At 45.1% G+C, this 27986-nt stretch overlaps 1 protein-coding gene across 2 annotated transcripts in view; it reads right to left on the bottom strand.

Annotated features, from left to right (window-relative positions):
• Positions 1-27986, bottom strand: part of LOC135527818 (plexin A3-like) — a 195709-nt gene that overhangs the window by 82227 nt on the left and 85496 nt on the right. For both annotated transcript variants that reach the window (XM_064956417.1, XM_064956419.1), the window contains exons 6-8: positions 13879-14002; positions 12733-12889; positions 11971-12070 (exon numbers count right to left, since the gene is read on the bottom strand). In XM_064956417.1, coding sequence (XP_064812489.1) covers positions 11971-12070; positions 12733-12889; positions 13879-14002 — 381 coding nt within the window. The remainder of the gene's footprint in view (positions 1-11970; positions 12071-12732; positions 12890-13878; positions 14003-27986) is intronic.

Raw genomic sequence — 27986 nt, 5'->3', positions numbered from 1 at the left:
ATTCTGACCCTGTCTGCATTCCCCTCACCCCGTCACCCCTCCACCCCTCTGCTCTGAAGCCTTTTGCATTCTGAACAGCGTGAGGAACCTGTACTTTGTCCTATACTAACCATATCCTTCCCCTGGAGGTTCAAATCCCCCTTGGAGGGTCTCAGCAGTCTGCTCATACTCACTCCTATGCTACACTGCACTGTATAATCTCTGACAGCAGAATGCTGAGCTGCTGCCTCCCTGTTGGTGGGGGAATAACAAAAAGCATTTTAGAGGCAAGCCACATATACACCTGGAAAATAATACCAAAGCATTTTAGAGGCAAGCCACATATACACCTGGAAAATAATACCAAAGCATTTTTAATCCGGCAGGCTGGCTATACGTTGGCCATGTTAATATGTTTTGAGTCAGTGTATTCATGGAGATTTACAACGCCTGCTCCAGACATATAGTACACATTTTATATTTGACATTTTAGTCATTTAGTAGACTCTCTTATCCACAGTGATTTACAGTTAGCGCATTCATCTTAACCACATATCACAAGCATAGAAAGTACATTTTTCCTCAATAAAGTAGCTATCAGTAGAGTCAGTACACCGAATTTATGGAAAGGGAATGTTAAGGCCTGCTTTAATAAGAGAGCTATGAGTATCGCCGGCTGTAAGGCTGCATGGTACAGTGCTGTCTTCCACTGCAGGAGGACGAGATCTGCTGTAGATAATATGTGTAGATCAGCATGTCTTGCTGAGATATGCAATATGCTGCATCGGGGGTAAAAACTCCAATTCACTTTGGTCTAATTTCAGTGAAGCCTGAGAAACACAGCACAGCCAAAACCTGAACCACTAATGAAGGGAGTTTCCTTCCTAACATCATTGCTTGGAAGTGGACTCAGTAGCCTATTGGACTGCGGAAACTAGTGTTAACGTTGACTAGTTGGAGCTTGTTTCTGAGTGACAAAATGTGTAGATCTGACTGGGTTTCTACCAAATGTGAATGCCTTTGGAGAATCAGGTAAATAATGAAGACAGGAAGGGGAGAACTGGGAGGTGTTGCTGGAGAGACATGAGAAAGATTCAGAAGGTATCCCAGAGATTTCATCATGTCTTATGAAAAATAGCCTTTGTTCTGAAATGCCGAAAATGCCAGGGGGTGATTTGGTAAAAGTGTATAATCAGTCAGACCCTAGTTTCAGAGCGAACGTCCTTCCCATTCACAGGTGGTCATTATTCCAGAAGATGGGAAGCAGCACTTACGGCTGGGTTGCTAAAGAATTGTTTTGAGAAGAAAATGGGTGCCAACGTAGCAGGGCTGGGGTGAGTGAGCGCTGTCCGCCAGCAAACACCAGAGGGGGAAACAATTCAAGGGCTAAATGGTCCCACAGGGCCTTTGTGAAAAGAGGAAATCTGGCATAGGCTTCAGGCAGACCGCTCTGGCAAGGTAGGCCTCTGCTAGGTTGCTATGGCAACTGGCGAGCCCTGCATGGATTATGTTGCCCTGCTTCCTTACACTAGAGAATTCATTGTTGTGTATGCATTCTGTCAGCCGACAAGGGCATGTTATTCTCTGACATAAACACCCATTCATTTAGCTGCAAACAAATTATTTTTAGCATGTTTGGATGTGATGAAGAGTGAAGTTGCCAGACCACCGATATGTCTTTGCTTTTTCTGTGTTAACGTCTTCATCTTAAACTGTGAGGCGTCATGCTAATGTAAAAACAATGGCAATATACACAATATTCAGAATGATACTCCATGTCATACACTCCTCCATGTTGAGAAAAAAAAAACATCTCACACCCACGCCATCGACTCAGTGCTGAAGTGCAAATGTGCACATATGCCAGTAAAACGCCGTTGCTCCACAAACAGAACAGAAGAAAGACGAGACCTTGGCATGGAGCTCCGTGCTGAAGCCAGCGAGAGGCTCTGAGCAAGGGGCTCTGACTGATCCTCGGAGAGATGCAGTCCCATTGTTCTGCCTCAGCAAAGCTGTGGTCTGGATGTCTGCCTGGACCTGCACTACCCTACCCTGCCCTGCCCGGCCCTAGCCTTCCTGGCCCTACCCTGCCTGGACCCTACCCTGCCCGGCCCTAGCCTTCCTGGCCCCTACCCTGCCTGGACCCTACGCTGCCTGGCCCCTACCCTGCCCTACCTGGCCCTACCCTGCCTGGACCCTACCCTGCCTGGACCCTACCCTGCCCTCCCTGGCCCTACCCTGCCTGGACCCTACCCTGCCCTACCTGGCCCTACCCTGCCTGGACCCTACCCTGCCCTGCCTGGACCCTACCCTGCCCCAACCCTGCCCTACCTGGCCCTACCCTGCCTGGACCCTATCCTGCCCTACCCTGCCTGGCCCCTACACTGCCTGGACCCTACCCTGCCCTACCTGTCCCTACCCTACACTGCCCTACCCTACCTGGCCCTACCCTGCCTGGACCCTACCCTGCCCTACCCTGCCTGGCCCCAACCCTGCCCTACCTGGCCCTACCCTGCCTGGACCCTATCCTGCCCTACCCTGCCTGGCCCCTACACTGCCTGGACCCTACCCTGCCCTACCTGTCCCTACCCTACACTGCCCTACCCTACCTGGCCCCTACCCTGCCTGGACAATAACCTGCCCTACCTGGCACTACCCTGCCTGGCCCCTACCCTGCCCTACTTGGCCCTACCCTGCCTGGCCCCTACCCTGCCTGGCCCCTACCCTGCCTGGCCCTACCCTACCTGGCCCTACCTTGCCCTAAATGGCCCCTACCCTGCCTGCACCCTTCCCTGCCTGGACCCTACGCTGCCTGACCCCTACCCTGCCCTACCTGGCCCTACCCAGCCTGGACCCTACCCTGCCCTACCTGGCCCTACACTACCTGGCCCCTACCCTGCCCTACCTGGCCCTACACTACCTGGCCCCTACCCTGCCCTACCTGGCCCTACCCTGCTTGGACACTACCCTTCCCTACCTGGCCCTACCCTACCTGGCCCTACCCTACCTGTCCCCTACCCTGCCTGGCCCTACCCTACCTGGCCCTACCCTGCCATACCTGGCCCTACCCTACCCTACCTGTCACCTACCCTACCTGTCCCCTACCCTGCCTGGCCCTACCCTGCATGAGCCTGCTGCTGCTACTGTTACAGACCCGGGCCTTCTCAAATCATATTAGCTAGCAACATCTGGCCAGCCTGTCCTTGATGTTATCTGGTCCTGTGTCCAGTGGTCGTATGATGGATAACATGGAAAGTGGAAGAGGACATAGCAGTGTCACTAGCAGTGGTGGAAAAAGTACCCAATTGTCATATTTGAGTAAAAGTAAAGATACCTTAATAGAAAATGAAAAAAGTGAAAGTCACCAAGTAAAATCCTTACTTGAGTAAAAGTAAAAGTATTTGGTTTTAAATAAACTTAAGTATCAAAAGTAAATGTTATTGCTAAAATATACTTAAGTATCAAAAGTTTAAATAAAAGTATAAATCATTTCAAATTCCTTATATTAAGAAAACCAGACTGCACCCTTTTTTAAATGTATTTTTACTGATAGCCAGGGGCACGCTCCAACACTCAGACATCATTTGCAGACAAAGCATGTTTTTAGTGATGATTCCAAGATGGCGTAGCAGTCGGACGTGTGTTGTGTTTGTCTTTGTCTTATCCCGTGTCTTATCCCGTCTAAATAGACTTTTTTTGTTGCTCGTATACATTCTAATCTCACTTTCTATCTATGAACTAAATATACCTTCCTGCAACCCGCCTCACCCAATGTGGTACGGATCTGCAATTTTTATTCCTTATAACTGGAACCTCTGTCAGGAGCTAGCCAGCTAACTAGCTACTAGTCTTTGTTAGCCACGGCTAGCAGTCTTCACTTTTAGCTCGGACACCGCCAGCTTTTGCTCGGACAATACATGCCAGTCTTCACAGCGCGATATCAACACAGAGCATATCGGACTGCTTCTCTCTACCACATCACCGGATTCCTGCCACTCTGGATCATTACACCGGGTCATTGCAGCTAGCTAGCTGCTACCGAATGGCTACTGTCAGCTAACACCTCTGTCCGAAGCAAGCACCAATTAGCCTGAGCTAGGCCCATATACCATCTAATTCTAGGGCTACAATACCTCTTTTGCAAATTGGCCTGGACCCTTCATTGTCGACACGAGCCCCGCCGATCCATCACGGCTGGTCTGTTGACGTAATCACCCGATGTGGTCTCAACAGGCTGTTCCATTGCGAGGTCCCCCAAGACCCATCTTCTTGCCGCGGCCCGCTAGCTTTCTAAATGCTGTGTCTTCTGCTCGCCTAGCGTAGTACTGACTACTGAACGGCTACTTGACTCACTGACTATGGCTGTTCTTTGGATCCTATGGTCACTCGGCTAAACAGCTGATGCCCCCTGGACTATTTCAATAATACGGTACCTCATTTTGTTTATCTGTCGGCCCCAGCCTCGAACTCGGCCCATTCATCGCCATTTACCCGTTGTTGTCTTAGCTCTCCCATTCAACACCTGTGATTGCTTTATGCCTCTCTCTAATGTCAATATGACTTGTCTACTGCTGTCTCGGCTAGTTCTTATTGATTTATTTCACTGTAGAGCCCTCAGTCCCACTCACCTTGCCTTAGATAGCTATTTTGTCCCACCACCCACACACGCAGAGACCTCACCTGGCTTAACCGGTGCCACCAGAGACGAAACCTCTCTCACCGTCACTCAACGCCTAGGTTTACCTCCACTGTACTCACATCCTACCATACCCTTGTCTGTACATTATGCCCTGAATCTATTCTACCACACCCAGAAATCTGCTCCTTTTATTCTCTGTTCCCAACGCACTATAGCCTTTAGCCGCACCCTTATCCTACTCCTCCTCTGTTCCTCTGGTGATGTAGAGGTTAACCCAGGCCCTGTAGTCCCCAGTATCACACCTATTCCCCAGGCGCTGTCATTTGTTGACTTCTGTAACTGTAAAGGCCTTGGTTTGTTAACATCAGAAACCTCCTCTCTAAATTGGTTTTATTCCCTGCCTTAGCACACTCCGCCAACCCTGATGTCCTAGCCATGTCTGAATGCTGGCTTAGGAAGGCCACCAAAAATTCAGAAATTTCCATCCCCAACTACAACCTTTTCCACTAAGATAGAACTGCCAAAGGGGGCAGAGTCGCAATATACTGCAGAGATCTGTCATGATATCCAGGTCTGTACCCAAACAGTTTGAGCTTCTACTTTTAAAAAGCCACCTTTCCAGAACTAAGTCTCTCACTGAAGCCCCTTGGTATAGACCCCCCCAGCCCCCAGCTGTGCCTTGGACACCATATGTGAATTGATTGCCCTCCATTTATCTTCAGAGTTCGTACTGTTAGGTGACCTAAACTGGGATATTCTTAACATCCAGGGCGTCCTACAATCTAAGGTAGATGCCATCAATCTCACACAAATTATCAAGGAACCTACCAGGTACAACCCCAAATCCGTAAACACAGGCACCCTCATAGATATCATCCTGCTGCTGTCTTCAACCAGGGTCTCAGTGATCACTGCCTCATTGCCTGCATCAGTAATGGGTCTGCGGTCAAACAACCACCCCTCATCACTGTCAAACGCTCCCTAAAACACTTTAGCGAGCAGACCTTTCTAATCGACCTGGCCCGGGTATCCTGGAAGGATATTGACCTCACCCCGTCACTAGAGGATGCTTGGTTATTCTTTAAAAGTGCTTTCCTCACCATCTTAAATAAGCATGCCCCATTCAAAAAATGTAGAACTAAGAACAGATATAGCCCTTGGTTCACTCCAGACTTGACTGCCCTTGACCAGCACAAAAACATTATGTGGAGTACTGCATTAGCATCGAATAGCCCCAGCGATATGCAACTTTTCAGGGAAGTTAGGAACAAATATACACAGTCAGTTAGGAAAGCAAAGGCTAGCATTTTCAAACAAAAATGTGCATCCTGTAGCACAAATTGTAAAAAGTTTTGGGACACTGTAAAGTCCATGGAGAATAAGAGCACCTCCTCCCAGCTGCCCACTGCACTGAGGCTAGGAAACACTGTCACCACTGATAAATCCACGATAATCGATCATTTCTATAAGCATTCTCCTTCACCCAAAATTTCAATAAGCTTCTCCGTCACCCAAATCCAGGTAGCTGATGTTCTGAAAGAGCGGCAAAATCTGGACCCCTACAAATCAGCAGGGCTAGACAATCTGGACCCCTACAAATCCGCAGGGCTAGACAATCTGGACCCCTACAAATCCGCAGGGCTAGACAATCTGGACCCCTACAAATCAGCAGGGCTAGACAATCTGGACCCCTACAAATCCGCAGGGCTAGACAATCTGGACCCCTACAAATCCGCAGGGCTAGACAATCTGGACCCTCTCTTTATAAAATTATCAGCCGCAATTGTTGCAACCCCTATTACTAGCCTGTTCAACCTCTCTTTCATATTGTCTGAGATCCATAAAGATTGGAAAGCTGCCGCGGTCATCCCCCTCTTCAAAGGGGGAGACACTCTAGACCCAAACTGTTATAGACCTATATCCATCCTGCCCTGTCTTCGAAAGCCAAGCAAACAAACAGATCACCGACCACTTCAAATCCCACCGTACCTTCTCCGTTATGCAATCTGGTTTCCGAGCTGGTCATGGGTGCACCAAAATTGTAATTATTTCACCATTATGGCCTTTTTATTGTCTTACCTCCCTAATCTTACTACATTTGCACCCACTGTATATAGATATTTATATTGTGTTATTGACTGTACATTTGTTTATCCCATGTGTGAGGCGGCAGGGTAGCCTAGTGGTTAGAGTGTTGGACTAGTAACCGGAAAGTTTCAAGTTCAATCCCCCGAGCTGACAAGGTACAAATCTGTCATTCTGCCCCTGAACAGGCAATTAACCCACTGTTCCTAGGCTGTCATTGAAAATAAGAATTTGTTCTTAACTGACTTGCCTAGATAAATAACGGTTAAAAAAAATGTATAACTCTGTGTTGTTGTTTTTGTCACACTGCTTTGCTTTATCTTGGCCAGGTCGCAAAAAAAAAACACAAAAAAAACAAAACAAACACTGAGCCCGCCAGATCAGAGGCTGTAGGGATGACCAGGATGTTCTCTGTTTAGTGAGTCCGCCAGATCAGAGGCTGTAGGGATGACCAGGATGTTCTCTGTTTAGTGAGTCCATCAGATCAGAGGCTGTAGGGATGACCAGGATGTTCTCTGTTTAGTGAGTCCGCCAGATCAGAGGCTGTAGGGATGACCAGGATGTTCTCTGTTTAGTGAGTCCACCAGATCAGAGGCAGTAGGGATGACCAGGGATGTTCTCTGTTTAGTGAGTCCGCCAGATCAGAGGCAGTAGGGATGACCAGGGATGTTCTCTGTTTGGTGAGTCCGCCAGATCAGAGGCTGTAGGGATGACCAGGGATGTTCTCTGTTTAGTGAGTCTGCCAGATCAGAGGCTGTAGGGATGACCAGGGATGTTCTCTGTTTGGTGAGTCCGCCAGATCAGAGGCAGTAGGGATGACCAGGGATGTTCTCTGTTTAGTGAGTCCGCCAGATCAGAGGCTGTAGGGATGACCAGGGATGTTCTCTGTTTAGTGAGTCTGCCAGATCAGAGGCAGTAGGGATGACCAGGGATGTTCTCTGTTTAGTGAGTCCGCCAGGTCAGAGGCTGTAGGGAGGACCAGGGATGTTCTCTGTTTAGTGAGTCCACCAGGTCAGAGGCAGTAGGGATGACCAGGGATGTTCTCTGTTTAGTGAGTCCACCAGATCAGAGGCTGTAGGGATGACCAGGATGTTCTCTGTTTAGTGAGTCCGCCAGATCAGAGGCTGTAGGGATGACCAGGGATGTTCTCTGTTTAGTGAGTCCACCAGATCAGAGGCTGTAGGCATGACCAGGGATGTTCTCTTGATAAGTGTGTGAATTAGACCATTAATTGTCCTGCTAAGCCAGAGGTTGCAAACGTTTTGACTCGTGGGCCACAATGGGTTCTAAAATTTGACAGAGGGGCCGGGCCAGGAGCATTTGGAGGGAGTGTTTGGGACGGATATACTAAAGCATTAAATGTAGTGTGTGCAAACCTCATAGCACAGTAAGAACACTACAACCCAATTTATTAACTGCCTTTCAAATGTGAAAAATAGCCCTTATCAGTTAATAAATTTGTCTCAAGGAATATGCAAGATATGGCATTTACATACTATTTCGGAGATACTGGGAGGAGGAAATGTAAATAGATTAAAATAACATACGCACTGTGATTTATCAAGATTGCGTCTGTTTTTCATAAGTTTCAATCGAAGGTGCAAAGTTAAAGAAATCAACATTTATTGAAAAATGGAATCACTTTCAACATTCAAAACATATTATTACACAACGAAATACTCAAGCTCAATAATATCTACTTGTGTTGAACTCCGCAAAATCATGGATGGATTGTCCTGAGCGCGCGCTCTACAAACTCGCCACGGACGCCCTCGCCTTCACGCGCAAACAGTACACGTGTATCGTTGCCAAGTACACAGACATAGGCTGTATTAAATATCAGCTGAAAATTTAAATTTAAATTAAGAGCGATGTGCGGCGTGTTAATTAAGCTACTGTACCGCTGCTGTGCGTAAATGCGCATTGCTCTTAATTAAAAGACGCACTTCCAAACTTTCCATATGCATTTTTTCATAACACAGCAGAAAAACTCACCATTTCAGTGGGAACAGTGTTGTTGGTCTCCCTTTTTTGCCAGTGCATCAAAGTCTGGAGTTAGTTTTGTTGTGGCAATTCTCAGGACAGATCTGAGGTGTTGGTCAGTTAACTTGGATCTGTGATGGGCTTTGTTGATTTTTATGACGCTAAACGTCTGCTCACACACGTAGGTCGAGCCAAACAACACCAGCATCTTCTGCGTCGTCCTCCGGAGGTTTGGAAACGCGGTCTCGTTAAGTGAAGCGTAAAAGTCATTCAGTTTAAGAGACTTGAACTTCTCCTTTGAGACGGAGTCAGACTGAAGATCGATCAGTTCCAATTGCAGCTCCTGCGGTGCTGATTCGGGGTCTTGTGACAGGGGACAGGACACCAGTTGAAGTGACTTGTCAATTTTTTCAAAATCACAGAACCGACGGCAAAATTCTCTGTGCAGATCGTCCAGTGATTTGCAGTATTTCTTCGTATTTCGGGCGGCCTCTTTCTGCACGGCTAGTGTGGGGAAATGTGCGAAAGATTTGTTTGACATTTGCCTGGAGAATAAAACCAGCTTGGATTTGAAGGCTCTCACATTTGTGTACATGTCGTGCGCAAACTGATCTTTCCCCTGTAGCTTCACGTTCAGCTCATTCATGTGTGAAAATATGTCCACAGCAAACGCAAAGTCACAAAGCCAGTTTGTGTCGCTCAGCTCGGGGAATTCTTCGGATTTCCCCATTAAATTAAAAATGAGCGAATCTCGTCTTTGAGCTCCCAGACTCGTTGAAACACTTTCCCCAAACTTAACCAGCGGACGCGAGAGTGGTAAAGTAGGTCCTGGTGATCCGCATTAGTTTCCTCCAGGAACGTAATGAACTGACGATGATTAAGTCCCCTTGCTCGTATGAAGTTAACAAGTTTTACAACTGGATCCACGACGTGATTAAGCTGCAATACAGACTTACACAGAGACTCCTGATGAATGATGCAGTGAAGTAAAATAACATCCTGGTCAGGGTTTTCTTCTTTCACTTTATCCTGGATTCTTTTCAGCAGCCCGATGTTTTTTCCAGTTAAATTTGGCGATCCATCCGTGGTGACATTGGCAAGTTTACTCCAAGGTAGCTTCATTCTCTCGATGACAGCAGACACCTGTTCATATAAGTCCTCTCCTCGCGTTTTCCCTTTCAGTGATTCCATGCTCAAAAGCTCCTCCGTTATCTCAAAACTGTCGTTAATCCCTCGGATAAAAATTAGGAGCTGAGCAGTGTCTTTTATGTCGTTACTTTCATCCAGTGCTAGTGAATATAACTTAAAGGACTCCGCCTTTTTGTTTAACTCGCTGACTATATCTTCGTCAATCAGTTCCACGCGGCGAGTCACTGTCCTGCGTGCTAAACTGATTTTTTCAAACTTGGCTTTGCTCTCCGGACACAAGAGACCTGCTGTCTCTACCATGCACTCTTTCAAAACTCGCCTTCGGAGAAAGGCTTGCTAGCCTTTGCTAATTTGAATGCCAGCAAATAACTTGCCTTGGTACTTGACTCTTGAATTGCAGTTTGTCGGTGAAAAAAGTTCTGTTGACTCTGTAAATTAGCTGCCAACCTCTGAGCAGTAGCCGCCCGTTCTTGTGTTGACTGCTTGCTAACATAGTTTGCATGCTTCGTGGCAAAGTGACGGCTGATATTGTACTCTTTGAAAACCGCAACAGCTTCTTGGCATATCAGACATACAGCCGTTGATCGGACTTCAGTGAAGAAGTATTTTGTTGTCCACTCCTTATTAAACACTCGGCATTCGCTTCTCTTTGGTCCGCTCATTTTCACAGAAGGGCTTAATGGTGACGTGAAACGAAGTGAAAATTAAAGTGAAATAAAGAGAAATACGCGCCACTCCAACAACGGTCAATGTGTTTTGAGTGCGCCATCTATTGGGGAAACGTGGGCATTGCAGGGAAAGGGGAAAAAAGGAGGTTTTTACTACAATTTGGACAAGTTCGGCGGGCCGGATTAAAAAGCCTAACGGGCCGTATGTGGCCCGCGGGCCGTAGTTTGCCCATGTCTGTGCTAAGCATTCAAAATGTAACGAGTACTTTTGGGTGTCAGGGAAATGTATGGAGTAAAAAGTACATCATTTTCTTTTGGAATGTAGTAAAGCACAGATACCCCCCAAAACTACTTAAGTAGTACTTTCAAGTATTTTTACTTAAGTACTTTACACCACTGATCACTAGACGTGTACACTGCATGATTACCATTTCTCATTAGGTTTGTTGTTGTATTTCTCTGTCCCCAGTACCTTCCATTTCTCTGTCCCTTCTTCCTGTCCATTTCTCTGTCCCTTCTTCCTGTCCATTTCTCTGTCCCTTCTTCCTGTCCATTTCTCTGTCCCTTCTTCCTGTCCATTTCTCTGTCACTTCTTCCTGTCCATTTCTATGTCCCTTCTTCCTGTCCATTTCTATGTCCCTTCTTCCTGTCCATTTCTATGTCCCTTCTTCCTGTCCATTTCTCTGTCCCTTCTACCTGTCCATTTCTATGTCCCTTCTTCCTGTCCATTTCTATGTCCCTTCTACCTGTCCATTTCTATGTCCCTTCTTCCTGTCCATTTCTATGTCCCTTCTTCCTGTCCATTTCTATGTCCCTTCTACCTGTCCATTTCTATGTCCCTTCTTCCTGTCCATTTCTATGTCCCTTCTTCCTGTCCATTTCTATGTCCCTTCTACCTGTCCATTTCTCTGTCCCTTCTTCCTGTCCATTTCTCTGTCCCTTCTTCCTGTCCATTTCTATGTCCCTTCTTCCTGTCCATTTCTATGTCCCTTCTACCTGTCCATTTCTATGTCCCTTCTTCCTGTCCATTTCTATGTCCCTTCTACCTGTCCATTTCTATGTCCCTTCTTCCTGTCCATTTCTCTGTCCCTTCTTCCTGTCCATTTCTATGTCCCTTCTACCTGTCCATTTCTCTGTCCCTTCTACCTGTCCATGTCTCTGTACCGGTTTCTGAAATTCATTGAAAAATACTGACAATAAACATGACTTTATGCCAACTATTTTCATAGCATCATTTAAACAACTTGACAAGGAGCAAACGCATGACACAATCCACGTTCCAAACATAGGGCACCTGTTATCTGTCAAGCCTCTCTTCTACACTGAGGTGGCTGCACAGCCCGGTAGAACTCATCAAAGAATTTCAAGTGACGGACAGAACCAATCAATATGTTACTTCACTGAAAGCTCCTCTGTGTTTCCTCTCGTCCTCAGAGAGATGAGAGATCATGGTAGATAGATACTTACGACTGGAGCACACTGCAGTTGTAGTAGATGAAGTCAGTGGTGATGAATTTGTGCCCTGTCTCCTTGGACTTCAGGGAAAGCTTTAGCACTCTCTTGTCCCCTGGAATAAAGAGAAGACCCACAGTAAACCAGACAGCCGAGAGGCTCTGAAACCATTATCAGTCCCATTCCAGGTGCTATACCCCAGAAAAATAATGTTCTTCTGTCTAATTCAATAATGTAGATGTTGATAAAAATGTCTGATTGCTCCTGTCTTTTATCTACCATTTCCATTAGCAAGAGAAGTGCACTTATAGTCCAAAACAGAACCCTACAAACAGGCCACATCTCTGCTGCTAGTCCAATTATACCTGTAGGCTTGACTTCAAGATAATTGGCAAAACATTTCCAGTGGACTTTCAATAACTGCTACTAATGGAACAAAAAATGAGCTACTGCACTTTTCAGGTTCCCATCCATCAGTCCTTCCGGTAAGAGCATTCAGTTGTTTTTCATAATTTTTTGAAAACACATTAAGGCCCATGTTCACATGGCTCCGAACAACTAAAACCTGGTGTACTTCAGACACATTGCAGCTGTCGTCACCACTAGTTGACATAATACAACCCACAAAGCTGCATGGAACGATAGAGCTAATTTCACACATAGTGATAAATATGATCATCAGAAAATAAAAACATATTATCACTCAATAGCTAGCACATTGTTTTATAACATTTGAATGTGTACTAGATTTATATTAGTCTCTGATAGAAGCCTTACCGTATCCCTGTGTGAGGGAGGGGACATCTCTGAGGGAGGGGGACATACAGAGGACCTGCCCCTTGGCCAGTACCTCCCCTGGGCTCTCTGTCAGCTCCTCAAACACACATGTCACCCCGGCTGACAGGCTGGGCACGTTGACCACTCTCACACTCAGCTGGAGGGAGGAGAGGGGAGAAAGGTGAGAGAAATAAAGAGGGAGGGTGAGATAGAGAGAGACGGGGGAGAGAGAGAGGGGGGGGAGATAAAGGGAGAGCGAGAGGGAGGGAGAGAGAGCGAGAAAGGGAGGGAGGGAGAGAGAGAGGGAGGAAGAGAAAGGGAGAGAGGGAGGGACAGAGAGGCAGCATATTATTTGACAGTTGGAGTCATCCCTCTGCGTATCCTAAACCAGAAATCTGCAATGACAGGTTAATAATAAGCCATCTCCATATTGGTCATGTCGTGATTAGCTAGCTTCGTGTTGTGATTAGCTAGCTTCGTGTTGTGATTAGCTAGCTTCGTGTTGTGATTAGTTAGCATCGTGTTGTGATTAGCTAGCATCGTGTTGTGATTAGCTAGCTTCGTGTTGTGATTAGCTTGTGTCATGTTGTGATTAGCTAGCATAGTGTAGTGATTAGCGAGCATCGTGTTGTGATTAGCGAGTTTCGTGTTGTGATTAGCAACTGTCGTGATTAGCTAGTGTCATGTTGTGATTAAATAGCATTGTGTTGTGATTAAATAGCATTGTTTTGTGATTAGCTAGTGTCATGTTGTGATTAAATAGCATCGTGTTGTGATTAGCTAGTGTCATGTTGTAATTAAATAGCATCGTGTTGTGATTAGCTAGTGTCATGTTGTGATTAAATAGCATTGTGTTGTGATTAAATAGCGTTGTGATTAGCTAGTGTCATGTTGTGATTAAATTGCACTTGTGTTGTGATTAGCTAGTGTCATGTTGTGATTAAATAGCATCGTGTTGTGATTAGCTCGTGTCATGTTGTGATTAAATAGCATTGTGTTGTGATTAAATAGCGTTGTGATTAGCTCGTGTCATGTTGTGATTAAATAGCATTGTGTTGTGATTAGCTAGCACCATGCAGTGATAAGCTACCGTCGTGTTTTTCTCTGGTGTGAACACTGTTTGTTTTTTTTACAGCCTGTAATTACCTGAGTGGACGTAGAGGTCACAGATATGTTGTTAGGTGTGACACTAATGTCCACACAGTGATCTAGCTCTGTGTTGAAATGCTGCGGCTCGGCCCACTTCTCACAGGCCTTCTGTCTGGAACACCTGGGAGGAAACACAATGAGGTCAGGGGTCAATAATGATCACAATATTACATGCTGTTCTACTACTTAAATGTCAGCTCAGCTCAGTACACAGCTGTACTGGGTAACATTCAGCTCAGTACACAGTCGTATTACTGGGTAACATTCAGCTCAGTACAGTACACAGCAGTATTACTGGGTAAAAATTCATGCACTCCATTGTCCAACAGAGCCCTGGGAATCTGGGACAAATTCATAACTTCAGGAATAAGTTTTAGGTGTAACAAATGACTGAGTTGGCCTCAAAGAGCAGGTTTGGTATGAGCAGAAGCACACAAATGATACCAGTGTATATCATAAACACACATTTAGGAAAATATGTGAAAATATTTTGAAAACATTTGAAATATGCTGAGCCATGCTGAGTTCAAAGTTGTTTTTGTAACCAACTTCCCAGTTGTTCGCTTAATGCTGCATAGCAGAAACCTTTATTCTGATAATTGACTCGTCGGGGTCTGGATAATACAGTTGATGTCGAATGTTTACATCAACCTTAGCCAAATACATGAAAACTCAGTTTTTCACAATTCCTGACATTTAATCCTAGTAAAAATAACCTGTCTTAGGTCAGTTAGGGTCACCACTTTATTTTAAGAATGTGAAATGTCAGAATAATAGAAGAGAGAATGATTTATTTCAGCTTTTATTTCTTTCATCACATTCTCAGTGGGTCAGAAGTGTACATACACTCAATTAGTATTTGGTAGCATTGCCTTTACATTGTTTAACTTGGGTCAAACGTTTTGGGAAGCCTTCCACGAGCTTCCCACAATAAGTTGGGTGAATTTTGGCCCATTCCTCCTGACAGAGCTGGTGTAACTGAGTCAGGTTTGTAGGCCTCCTTACTCACACACACTTTTTCAGTTCAGCCCACAAATTTTCTAAAGGATTGAGGTCAGGGCTTTGTGATGGCTACTCCAATACCTTGACTTTGTTGTCCTGAAGCCATTTTGCCTCAACTTTGGAAGTATGCTTGGGGTTATTGTCCAATTGGAAGACCCATTTGCGACCAAGCTTTAACTATCTGACTGATGTCTTGAGATGTTGCTTCAATGAATGCCCTTAATTTTCCTTCCTCACGATGACATCTATTTTGTGAAGTGCACCTGTCACTCCTGCAGCAAAGCACCCCCACAACATGATGCTGCCCCCCCCCCCCGTGCGTCACGGTTGGGATGGCGTTCCTTGGCTTGCAAGCTTCCCCCCTTTTCCTCATTTACATTTACATTTAAGTCATTTAGCAGACGCTCTTATCCAGAGCGACTTACAAATTGGTGAATTCACCTTCTGACATCCAGTGGAACAGCCACTTTACAATAGTGCATCTAAATCATTAAGGGGGGTGGTGAGAAGGATTACTTATCTTATTACTTATTACTTATATTCCTCCAAACATGACGATGGTCATTATGGCCACACAGTTCTATTTTTGTTTCATCAGACCAGAGGACATTTATCCAGAAAGTACAATCTTTGTCCCAATGTGCAGTTGCAAACCGTAGTTTGGCTTTTTTTATGGCGGTTTTGGAGCAGTGTGTTCTTCGTTGCTGAGCGGCCTTTCAGGTTTTCTGAGGTCTTGGCTGATTTCTTTTGATTTTCCCATGATGTCAAGCAAAGAGGCACTGAGTTTGAAGGTAGGCCTTGAAATACATCCACAGGTACACCTTCAATTGACTCAAATTAGGTCAATTAGACATGACATCATTTTCTGGAATTTTCTAAGCTGTTTAAAGGCACAGTCAACTCAGTGTATGTAAACTTCTGACACACTGGATTTGTGATACAGTGAATTATAAGTGAAATAATCTGTCTGTAAACAATTGTTGGAAAAATGACTTGTGTAATGCACAAAGTAGATGTCCTAACCAACTTGCCAAAACTATAGCTTGTTAAGTTCTTCGATATAGGGGGCCCTCTTTTAATTTTTGGATAAAAAACATTCCCGTTTTAAACAAGATATTTTGTCACGAAAAGATACTCGACTATGCATATAATTGACAGCTTTGTAAAGGAAACACTCTGACGTTTCCAGAACTGCAAAGATATTGTCTGTGAGTGCCCCAGAATTAATGCTACAGGCGAAACCAAGATTACATTTCATACAGGAAATGCCCCAGATTTTGAATGCGCTGTGTTCCAATGTCTCCTTATAAGGCTGTGAATGCGCCAGGAATGAGCCTACCACTTTCTGTCGTTTCCCCAAGGTGTCTGCAGCATTGTGACGTATTTTATAAGCATATCATTGGAAGATTGACCATAAGAGACAACATTTACCAGGTGTCCGCTTGGGGTCCTCCGTCGAAATTATTGCGCAATCAAACAGCTGTGTCCACTTTTCCATTAGGTTCAGAGGAGAAAGGCAACTGCCACAAATGATTTATCATCGAATAGATATGTGAAAAACACCTTGAGGATTGATTCTAAACAACGTTTGCCATGTTTCTGTCAATATTATGGAGTTAATTTGGAAAAAAGTTTGGCGTTGTAATGACTGAATTTTCGTTTTTTTCCTTAGCCAAACGTGATGAACAAAACGGAGCGATTTCTCCTACACAAATAATCTTTTTGGAAAAACTGAACATTTGCTATCTAACTGAGAGTCTCCTCATTGAAAACTCCTCATTGAAGTTCTTCAAAGGTAAATGATTTTATTTGAATGCTTTTCTTGTTTTTGTGAAAATGTTGCCTGCTGAATGCTAGGCTTAATGCTATGCTACCTATCAATACTCTCAAATGCTTGTGTAGCTATGGTTGAAAAGCATATTTTGAAAATCTGAGATGACAGTGTTGTTAACAAAAGGCTAAGCTTGTGAGCCAATACATTTATTTCAATTCATTTGCAATTTTCATGAATAGTTAACGTTGCGTTATGCTAATGAGCTTGAGGCTATGATAACACTCCCGGATACGGGATTGCTCGACGCTAGAGGTTAACAAGAAATTTGTGGAGTGGTTGAACAATGAGTTTTAATGACTCCAACCTAAGTGTACGTAAACCTCCAACTGTATATAATAATAATATATGGCGTTTAGCAGACGATTTTTGTTATGTCTGCTCCCGCTCTGATTGTATTTTGTCTTTATTTTCATGTATGCTGACGCTGTTCCTGTCTTGTTTCATGTCTGTTATTTATTAAATGTTTTACTCCCCATACCTGTTTCGTCTCTCAAGCGTCATTCCATGTGACAGATGTTATCCAAAGCGACTTACAGTCATCCGTGCATACATTTTACCTACGGGTGGCCGCGGGAATCGAACCCACATGCCATGCTCTACCAACTGAGCCATACAGGACCACATGGATTATTGGAAACAATTGTTTCATATATTCCTATTGAAGCCAGAACATCTCAGGTTAATGCCACATAGCAGCCATTCTCTCTCTCATTGCGGTTTTATTTGAACCTCTCTGCGAGTAAGGCTAGTTTCCAGAATTGCTGCCTGTCTGACTTGCCCAAAGTAAACTGCGTGTTACTCAGGCCCAGAAGCTAGGATATGTATATAATTGGTAAAATCGGATAGAAAACACGCTGAAGTTTATAAAACTGTTAAAATAATGTATGTGAGTATAACATAATTGATACAGCAGGCGAAAACCCGAGGAGAATCCACCCGGGAATATTTTTTGGGAGTTCAGAATGACTTCCAATGCAATGCTATTGAAAGATCTAATTTCCGCCTCCCAGATTGCAGTTCCTATGGCTTGCAGTAGATAAGTCTTTATACAAGGTTTTAGGCTTGTTTTTTTGAAAAATTAAGATGTATTTGTAGTCGTTCCAAGTTGAGCACCGGGTCTTTTGAGTGCGTGAACGTGGGCGCGCTCTTTGTTCTTTTCCTTTGCTATTGACAATAGTAATCTCCGTCTGAAATATTATAATTTATTTAGATATCAGACAACCTGAGGGCTAATAAAAAACGTTGTTTGACTCGTTTGGACAAACGTTTCTGGTAAATCTTTGGAATCCTTTGTATGCATGTTGAAGGACTGGATTATTGAATTCAATGGCGACAACTGAATGGCGTTTTTGGGATATAAAGGACTTTATCGAACAAACAACCATTTATTATTTAGCTGGGACCCTTTTGATTGCAAACAGAGGAAGATATTCAAAAGTAAGTGATTTATTTTATCGCTATTTGTTATTTCGTGATGCATGTGCTGGTTTGAAAAATATGCTAATGTGAGGTGCTGTCCTCAGACAATCGAATGCTATGCTTTCACCATAAAGCCTTTTTGAAATCTGACAATGCAGTTCGATTACCAAGATTCTATGCTAAAGAATCATGTATGACACTTGTATTTTCATGAATGTTTAATATTACGATTTTGCATTTTGAATTTGGTGCCCTACGATTTCACCGGATGTTGTCGAATTTGATCCCGTTAGCGGGATCTCCGCTTGAAGTGGTTTTAAACCTGCCATTTTCTGCTGTGGAAGAAAATGTCCTATTTTTCTCCAAACAGATTCTAAGGAGCAGCCTGATATTTATAACAGCAACACATTTGTTAAACATGGCGTTACTGTCAGTGTAGTGGTTAAAGGGGCTGCATCTGCATTTCGCTACATTCATTTATTAACTTATAAACGAATTATATAAACCCATTGAATCTTGAAGAATATAAATTGCAAATGCCTCATGAGCTTAGTTCAACTGTCGTACCCCATCAGAACCCAAAATATAAGCTTGTTTTACTCCAATGATTGTAAACAAAGTAAATGTAAACAAGCACTCTAGAGACTCAAATATATCATTTTGATATCATGGATGGTCAGTCCTTTCATCAACAGCTCTGTTTATGAACTTGAGAATGGTTGTATTTCTCCAGCCCCATCCCTCAGCTTTTTAGTGAAACAGTGGCAGGGGGAAAAATGTTTAATTGCCGCTTTAAAGGAAAATTCCACCCCCAAAACTATCTTCTGGTTTCGGTTCAATAGTCATACTGTCAGGATTTGGCCAGGGTTGTTCCGTGTTTTTGTCAGTAGATGTCCCCATTGTGCTTTTTGTCCCTGTGTTTTTCCCTTGATCCCCATTATTGTTTGCACCTGTGTCTCGTTTCCCCTGATTGTATTTAAACCCTTTGTTTCCCTCAGTTCTGTGCTCTGTGTTTGTATGTTGGCACCCTGCCCTAGTGTTCTGTATGCTCTTGTCGATTCCGGGTGAAGTTCTTGTAGTATTCTGTTTTTTGTTTTTGTTTAGTTTTAGTGAGTTTCTTTTTTGTTTTTTTTTGTGTTTTACCTACCACCTTTTGGATTTGCCATTTTTTATTTTAGGAGTTTTTCTTTATTAAATACACTGTCTTAAGTACTGCTGTGTCTGCCTCATCTTCTGGGTTCTGCTGTCTATTCGTGGCTCAGTTGGTTAAGTGACTGTTTCTCACTCCGGAGACCCAGGTTCGAAACCGGGTCCTGACAGAAACACAGAGCCAAAAATGAACCCAGAGGCAGCCAGTTCCCAGGACCTTTTTGCCACGCTGTCCCACCACCAGGAGACTGTCCAACGCCACGAAGCCGCCCTGGTTCAGCAAGAGGCCTTAATGGCTAGACATTCTCATCTTCTGTCGGAGATGCTGACTTCCATTAAGCAAGTATCTGATCGACTTACCCCGGCAACAGTTCCCGTCCCAGTACCTCAAGTTCACGTACCCATGGCAGTTAACCCCCTGGCTGAACCTCGTCTTCCACCTCCCCAACGGTTCTCAGGTGATCCAAGTGCTTGTAAAGGGTTTCTCACTCAATGTTCTCTCTCCTTTGAGCTGCAACCCTCGTCATTTCCCACCGACCGGTCTAAGATCGCATATATCATCACCCTGCTGTCGGAAAAAGCCCTGGCCTGGGCTACTGCTGTGTGGGATGCCCATAGTTCCTGCTGTGCCAGCTACTCTGCCTTTGCTGAGGAATTCAAACGAGTGTTTCAAGGCCCAAGCAGTGGTTCTGACTCAGCCAAACAGCTCCTGACTCTCCATCAAGGTTGGCGCAGCGTGACGGACTATGCCATCCAGTTCCGCACGGTGGCAGCAGCGAGTGGCTGGAACAACGAGGCGCTCACGGTGTGCTTTCTGAAAGGCCTTTCCGACACTATCCAAGATGAACTGGCCACTCGGGAACCACCGGACAATCTCGAGTCCCTGATCAAGTTGGCCTCACGCATTGACCAGCGTCTGAGAGAGAGAGAACTCAACCGTAGACCTCTAGCCCCTATCAGTCCCAGCTCCGAGTCCCCACCTTTATCATCACTGGCTCCACCGGAACCCATGCAGATTGGACGCATCTCCCAGGCTGAGAGAGACCGCCGGATGAGGGAGCGACGCTGTCTATATTGCGGCAAACCGGGCCATTTCCGTTCCACGTGTCCCAGGCTCCAGGGAAACGCTCTGTCCCGTACAGACCGGGGGAACTGTAACGGGAAACATAACCTCCTCCCATCCGTCCAACTCCCGTCTGCTCATTCCAGTCACCCTCTCCTGGGACAACCACAAGCTTCACCTTCAAGCCTTGGTAGACTCTGGAGCCGCAGGTAACTTCATGGATGGTGTCTGGGCGAAGAAGAATGGCGTTCCCTCTGAACCTCTAAGTGACCCCATGAGGGTTACTACATTGGATGGAAGCCCTTTGGGATCTGGACTTGTCACTCATGTCACTACCTCCTTGAGACTTTCAGTTTCACAACACCAGGAATTGATGAACTTTCATTTGATCTCCTGTTCCGAGTTCCCTCTCGTCCTTGGATACCCCTGGCTTCACAGCCATAACCCTCACATCGACTGGTCTGTGGGCACTATCAAGCAGTGGGGTCCTACGTGCCAAGCTACTTGTATTTTCCAGAATTCCCCGAGTTCTACTCCCGAGTCTTTAGAATCCATCGATCTGACCCGAGTTCCCGAGTGTTACCATGACCTCAAACTGGTGTTTAGCAAACAGAGGGCCACCATGCTACCACCCCATAGATCTTACGATTGCCCCATCGACCTGTTTCCGGGCACTTGCCCCCCCAGGGTCGGATCTTTTCCCTATCTCCACCCGAACGAGCTGCTATGGATACCTATATCAAGGACTCTCTGGAAGCAGGCCTCATGCGTCCATCCACCTCCCCGGCGGGAGCAGGGTTCTTCTTTGTGGCCAAGAAAGACGGTGGGTTACGTCCTTGCATCGACTACCGGGGACTCAATGACATAACCGTCCGTAACCGTTACCCGCTACCCCTTATGGCCACAGCCTTCGAGCTGCTCCAGGAAGCAGTTGTTTTCACTAAGCTTGACCTGCGGAACGCATACCATCTTGTGCGGATCAGACCTGGTGACGAGTGGAAGACCGCTTTCAACACGCCTACTGGTCACTATGAATACTTGGTGATGCCCTTCGGCCTGACCAACGCCCCAGCGGTGTTCCAAGCGCTCATAAACGATGTGCTTAGGGATATGCTTAACATATTTGTGTTCGTTTACTTGGATGACATCCTCATCTTTTCGAGCTCCCTTCAAGAACACACTAAGCATGTCAGACAAGTACTCAAACGCCTCCTGGACAGCCATCTGTACGTTAAGCCGGAAAAATGTGAATTCCATTCATCCCGAGTACAATTCCTGGGATTTGTAGTGGAACCCGGTCGAATCCAAATGGACCCTAGGAAGGTAGGGGCGGTAGCGGATTGGCCCACCCCCAAATCCGTTAAGGATGTTCAGCGTTTCCTGGGCTTCACAAACTTTTACCGCAAGTTCATCAAGAACTTCAGTTTGGTGGCAGCTCCTCTCTCAGCTTTAACCAAAGGTGGCAATGCAAGGTTTTCTTGGGGAAGAGAAGCTGAGACGGCCTTCCAAGGACTCAAGCAGCGCATCCTCTCTGCTCCCATCCTGATACTACCGACTACGGATGAACCATTTGTGGTGGAGGTAGACGCATCAGAGGTTGGTGTTGGAGCTGTCCTGTCTCAGAGGGGTGAAGACAAGAAGCTTCATCCGTGCGCTTTCTTCTCACACCGGCTTACCCCGACTGAGAGGAACTACGATGTGGGGGATCGTGAACTCCTAGCGGTTAAGATGGCATTGAAGGAATGGAGACACTGGCTCGAGGGGGCTTCTCACCCGTTTCAAGTGCTTACGGACCACAAGAATCTGGAGTATATCCAGCAGGCGAAGCGATTGAACTCTAGACAAGCTAGATGGTCTCTTTTCTTCAATCGATTCCAGTTTATCCTCACCTATCGGCCCGGGTCGAAGAATCTCAAACTGGATGCCCTGTCCCGAGTCTACGCTCCTGCCATTCGAGATGACACGGACATGCCTGTCCTTCCTGCTGCTAAGATTGTGGCTCCGATCTCGTGGCAAGTTGAGGATACCGTGAGACGTGCTCAAGCTAGCGAACCGGACCCTAAAGGAGGTCCTGCCAATCGGTTGTTTGTCCCCAAGGCAGTGAGGACTCAGGTCCTTCTGTGGGGGCACTCCTCTCGCCTCACCTGTCATCCGGGCGTAGGTCGCACCTTGGAGTTCATCCAGCGTAAGTTCTGGTGGCCTACCATAAGAGAAGACGTTGCCACTTTCGTCAATGCCTGCCCCGTGTGCTGCCAGGGCAAATCTTCTCACCTCCGCCCTCAAGGACTCCTTCACCCTTTACCTGTTCCCCACAGACCCTGGTCCCATATATCATTGGACTTTATTACTGGACTTCCTCCATCCCATGGCAATACTACTATCCTAGTCATAATCGACAGGTTTTCAAAGGCGGCCAGGTTCGTCCCTCTGACCAAGTTACCTTCTGCCAAGGAAACGGCTGAGTTGGTAATTAATCATGTGTTCCGAGTCTTCGGCATTCCTCAAGATGTGGTTTCTGACAGAGGTCCCCAGTTCGCCTCAAGGTTTTGGAAGGCCTTCTGCCAACTCATGGGGGCTTCTGCCAGTCTATCTTCAGGGTACCATCCGGAGTCCAACGGCCAAACAGAGGGATGAATCAAGAGCTGGAAACCACCCTCCGATGTATGACTCGTGACAACCCGTCCACATGGTCATCCTTTATTGTTTGGGCCGAATACGCGCACAACACCTTGCGCTCCTCCTCCACTGGTATGTCCCCGCACGAGTGTCAGTTTGGCTATGCTCCTCCATTGTTCCCGGACCAGGAGGCAGAAGTCAGAGTGCCTTCAGCCTTGAGATTCGTCAGACGCTGTCGGCTTATGTGGAGGAAGACCCGTCTTAATCTGATGCGTTCCTCACAGAGGTATCAACAACAAGCCAACAGACGTCGCCGTCCCGGGCCTACCCTGCGCCCCGGCCAGAGAGTCTGGCTCTCCACAAGAGACTTACCTCTACGGGTGGACTCTCGCAAGCTGTCCCAAAAATACATCGGTCCTTTCAAGGTTGCCAGGAGAGTTAACCCAGTTTCTTATCGCCTACACTTACCCAGATCCCTTAAGATTAATCCCACATTTCATGTGTCTTTGTTAAAACCTGTTGTTTTTTCTCCCCTTGTCCCGGCAGACAGACCTCCCCCTCCGCCTCGTGTCATTGGAGGCCAGCCGGCTTATACCGTCCACCGGATACTGGATTCCCGCCGGGTGCAGCGGTCCTGGCAGTATCTGGTGGACTGGGAAGGCTACGGTCCTGAGGAGCGCTCCTGGGTTCCTGCCAAAGACATCCTGGACCCTGACCTCATTCGTCAGTTCAGGGTCCTCCACCCTGAGAGAGCTGGTAGGAACGTCAGGAGCCGTTCCTAGGGGGGGGATTCTGTCAGGATTTGGCCAGGGTTGTTCCGTGTTTTTGTCAGTAGATGTCCCCATTGTGCTTTTTGTCCCTGTGTTTTTCCCTTGATCCCCATTATTGTTTGCACCTGTGTCTCGTTTCCCCTGATTGTATTTAAACCCTTTGTTTCCCTCAGTTCTGTGCTCTGTGTTTGTATGTTGGCACCCTGCCCTAGTGTTCTGTATGCTCTTGTCGATTCCGGGTGAAGTTCTTGTAGTATTCTGTTTTTTGTTTTTGTTTAGTTTTAGTGAGTTTCTTTTTTGTTTTTTTTTGTGTTTTACCTACCACCTTTTGGATTTGCCATTTTTTATTTTAGGAGTTTTTCTTTATTAAATACACTGTCTTAAGTACTGCTGTGTCTGCCTCATCTTCTGGGTTCTGCTGTCTATTCGTGGCTCAGTTGGTTAAGTGACTGTTTCTCACTCCGGAGACCCAGGTTCGAAACCGGGTCCTGACACATACAGACTGTATTTCTGTATTTTGAAAGTTATATATCTTGATGACTTGATTGAAAGTTACGTATCTTGAAAACTTGATTCCAAAACATTTTGGGACTATATCAAAAATGGACGAATGATACAAATACCAAAAGATAACTTTTGGATGGAGTTTTCCTTTAAGCTTGACAGCTGCACTGAAAGTGGCTGAGGATTATCACCAATAAAAACCCCTGCTTATGCACCAACCAATAAGCCACTGGATATTACTGCACACGACTAGGGATCATCTCACATTGAGACAGACAGAGCAAAGCAGAGTAACAGATAGAACAGGGTCGAGGATGACAGCACTACTTCCCTACAATCTCCATTAACACCATCACCAAAAACTATTACATCAAATACTATAAAGTGATAAAAATATAATATGAAGAAAAATAAACATCAATGGAAAAAATACTGGCAAGAAAAACAAGCTTGAAATGTATCACATGCCTACTTATATTATACATGCCTGAAATGTATCACATGCCTACTTATATTATACAAGCCTGAAATGTATCACATGCCTACTTATATTATACAAGCCTGAAATGTATCACATGCCTACTTATATTATACAAGCCATTAAATGTGAGAAAGCAGAAGCAGTGAAGCAGAAATGGTGATTTGAAGGTTACCATTCAACTTAAGCGTGTGATAATTGAATTTGGATCGTCTGTGGAAGGAAAGTTCTTTTATTTTCCTTTAGAGGAACCACTTCTAAAAGAATTAAGAAGCCGCTGAAGTTCCAGGGCTGTTTTTCACCCAAGACGCAACACACCATTAATGATTTGTTTACTTCTAATTAAAGCCATATGTCTGGGGACAGAATGGGGGTAGGCTTAATTAAAAATGCAGGGCCTAGCACCAGACAAGACTGTTCTCTGTACAGTAAGTGGAACTGCGGTGTCTCCTCACAAGCCACCAACCATTCAGATCACTGGGATTCTTTCTGTTGCTTTGTCATATCTTCTCCTTCAGTTCCCAGAAATTAGATTTCATTCAATTACACTGCAGGCCTCTTCCTAGTGGAATGGCAGATATGTGATTTATGGTGAAACGTTGTCCCCATGGGGTGAAGGCTCTCTCTCTCTCTCTCTCTCTCTCCCTCTCTCTCTCAACCATGACGCCATGAGAAAGCCAGGGGATCAAGGACCTGCATTAGTGAGGTTCATCTTCTGTTCTCTGTGGGGACAAAATGGACTCACCACATCTTCAATTAGCAGGTGATGAGGCCTCTGTAATATATGATCAAGTGAAATAGGGCTATAAACTGTCAGAGGAGAATGTAGCGAGGTGCTAGAGGCCCGAGGAACGTGGGTGAGAAACGGGAGATTGGGCGGTCACATTAACCCTAAGAGAAAGGGCTAATGTGAGCATATCACGCTGAGCATATCACTACATTTCAACTAGCGTTCTTTTTTTGAAACTTTTTTTCTCTCAGTTCAAATTGAGTCATTCCTTACGGCATTTCACCATTTCAGGTTTCACAAATTCTATTACGCTGCCCTTATTCCGTATCCTCAAAGTCAAATGAATCCAAGGATGTATGTTCACACGATAGTCTAAATCACATTATGCTTAGAGCTCCCTGTTGATTCTGACTCTAAAAGGCAGATTCACCTTGTTCAAATCATTCATTGGACAAAGCAGAAGAAAAAAGCCTTTCAAAACACATGTAAATGATCTAATGATAATGGCATTACATAATTCAGATTGGAGTGTTGGGGTTAACTGGGAAGCACTGGGACACAGAGACAGGATCAAGGATCAATTGAGCACATTAATTGATATTGGGGAGGGTGGGGCCGTAACTGCCTCTAAGGGTCTGGGTTAATTATCTAGTTGACTTTGATTAGTGAGAAAGACGACACAAGAGACGATCAAGTCTGCTGAAGGGGTGAGACCATATTGACAGGGCAGTCACTTATCGCCAGCTTTTTTACTGTCCTTTTTACTATAACCTTCAACCATGTTAATCTGAAACACCGTCCCTCAAAGACATGTTCAGAATGTGCATTTGGGTTCTGCAAATGCAGGATTAAAGAAAGACATTTATCAAGACAGCAAACATCGCAAATGATAGTTTCATGTAATAAAAGTTGCTCTAATTAAAAGAATACGCTGACAATCCCAGTTATATTTAAATGAAGGCAGAGGTTTCATCGTTTATAGAACATTAATGAAGTATCTTGAGTAAGGGGTGTTTCCACAAGATAAATGCCACGAGACACTCTAACCAAGGGCCCCTCAACAGATACAGTAGCAGAGAAATACACAAAATAAGCCTGATTTGAATCACACTGCAAGTCCATCTTCCAGTTTCCTGTTGTTGCCATGGACACAGACCATTTCCCAGTGTGCACTTAGTTTTTTTTCCCTCCTCTACCCTGGCTCCACTAACATGATGGCTAGAGGCTAAAGAGCCCCGGGGGAATAGCAGACAAAGCCCAGACAACAACAGGTAAAAGAAAGGAAGCAGGTCAAAGCTAGTCTCCCAATCCAGAGTGTGTTTGGCTTTTATTTTATTTTTTCAGAGCCATCCCTCATGGCAACCCATCTCCCCAAGGGAAGGGGAGCTCTGGCAACACAGATGAAGAATTAAGATTTAACAACCCCCCCAAATTTCCCTGAATCTTTCTTTCGGAGCATCACTCCCATATGTGTCAAGACAGTAACACGACAAGCGACAAGTGCTTTGATAAATGTAGATATTACAGATGAGAGGAGCACATGGTGACACCCACCACAGCTTTCATATGAAAAGTCATAAATCAGGCAGTGCATTCAAATTGATAAGTGATTTAAATGAGGTCTTGAGAGTTATGTCACATCGACGTACCAAAATAAAGCTCTCAATCCGTGAAATGAGAGCAAGGAGGTGAATGGGGCCATTGCAGACATCTGTGGTAAACACTGAATTATAAACCAGGTCGTTTGGGTCCTGGATGTTGATTGGCTGAATGCCGTGGTAAAATCAGACAATATACCACGGCTATGATGCAGAAAACTTGTTTACTGTTGTAATTATGCTGGTAACCAGTTTATAATAGCAATAAGGCTCCTCGGTGGTTTGAGGTATATGGCCAATATACCACGGCTAAGGGCTGTATCCAGGCACTCCGCTTTGTGCCTAAGAACAGCCCTTAGCCTTGGTATATTGGCCATATACCAAACCAAGCTTTATTTATACAGCACATTTATAGAGCTATATTTATACAGCACATTTATAGAGCTTTATTTATACAGACATAGAATGCAATGCAATGTGCTTTACAGGAAATAAAATAAATGAAAAACAATGAAATAAAAGGTGAAATATTTACAACACAAAAAACTAAAGAATGACACAAACTGAACAACTAAAAAGCACCCCGTGGAAAATCAAAGCAAAAACAATGTGTTTTAAGATCTCTTTGAAATATTTCCAGTTTGGGCTCCCCTCAGGTTCTCTGGCAGGCTTTTCCAGAGGCTGGGGTCATACTGTAGTAACTAAAGGCTGCCTCTCCATGCGTCTTGGTCCGAGGCTTTGGGATAGTTAAAAGGCTGTCTCTCCATGCCTCTTGGTCCTAGGCTTTGGGATAGTTAAAAGGCCAGAGGACCCGAGGGACCTACTGGATACAGAACTTAAAAGCATGTCTGATGTGTTGGGGTGCACAATCGTGGGTTGATTTAAAAACCGACAGAAGAATCCTAAAATTAATTGTAAAACTCAAAAGCAACCAGTGAAAAG

The sequence above is a fragment of the Oncorhynchus masou genome, chromosome 33, assembly GCF_036934945.1.
Source record: "Oncorhynchus masou masou isolate Uvic2021 chromosome 33, UVic_Omas_1.1, whole genome shotgun sequence".
In the NCBI taxonomy this organism is placed as follows: Eukaryota; Metazoa; Chordata; class Actinopteri; order Salmoniformes; family Salmonidae; genus Oncorhynchus; species Oncorhynchus masou.
This window is presented reverse-complemented; position numbering and strand designations above follow the sequence as displayed.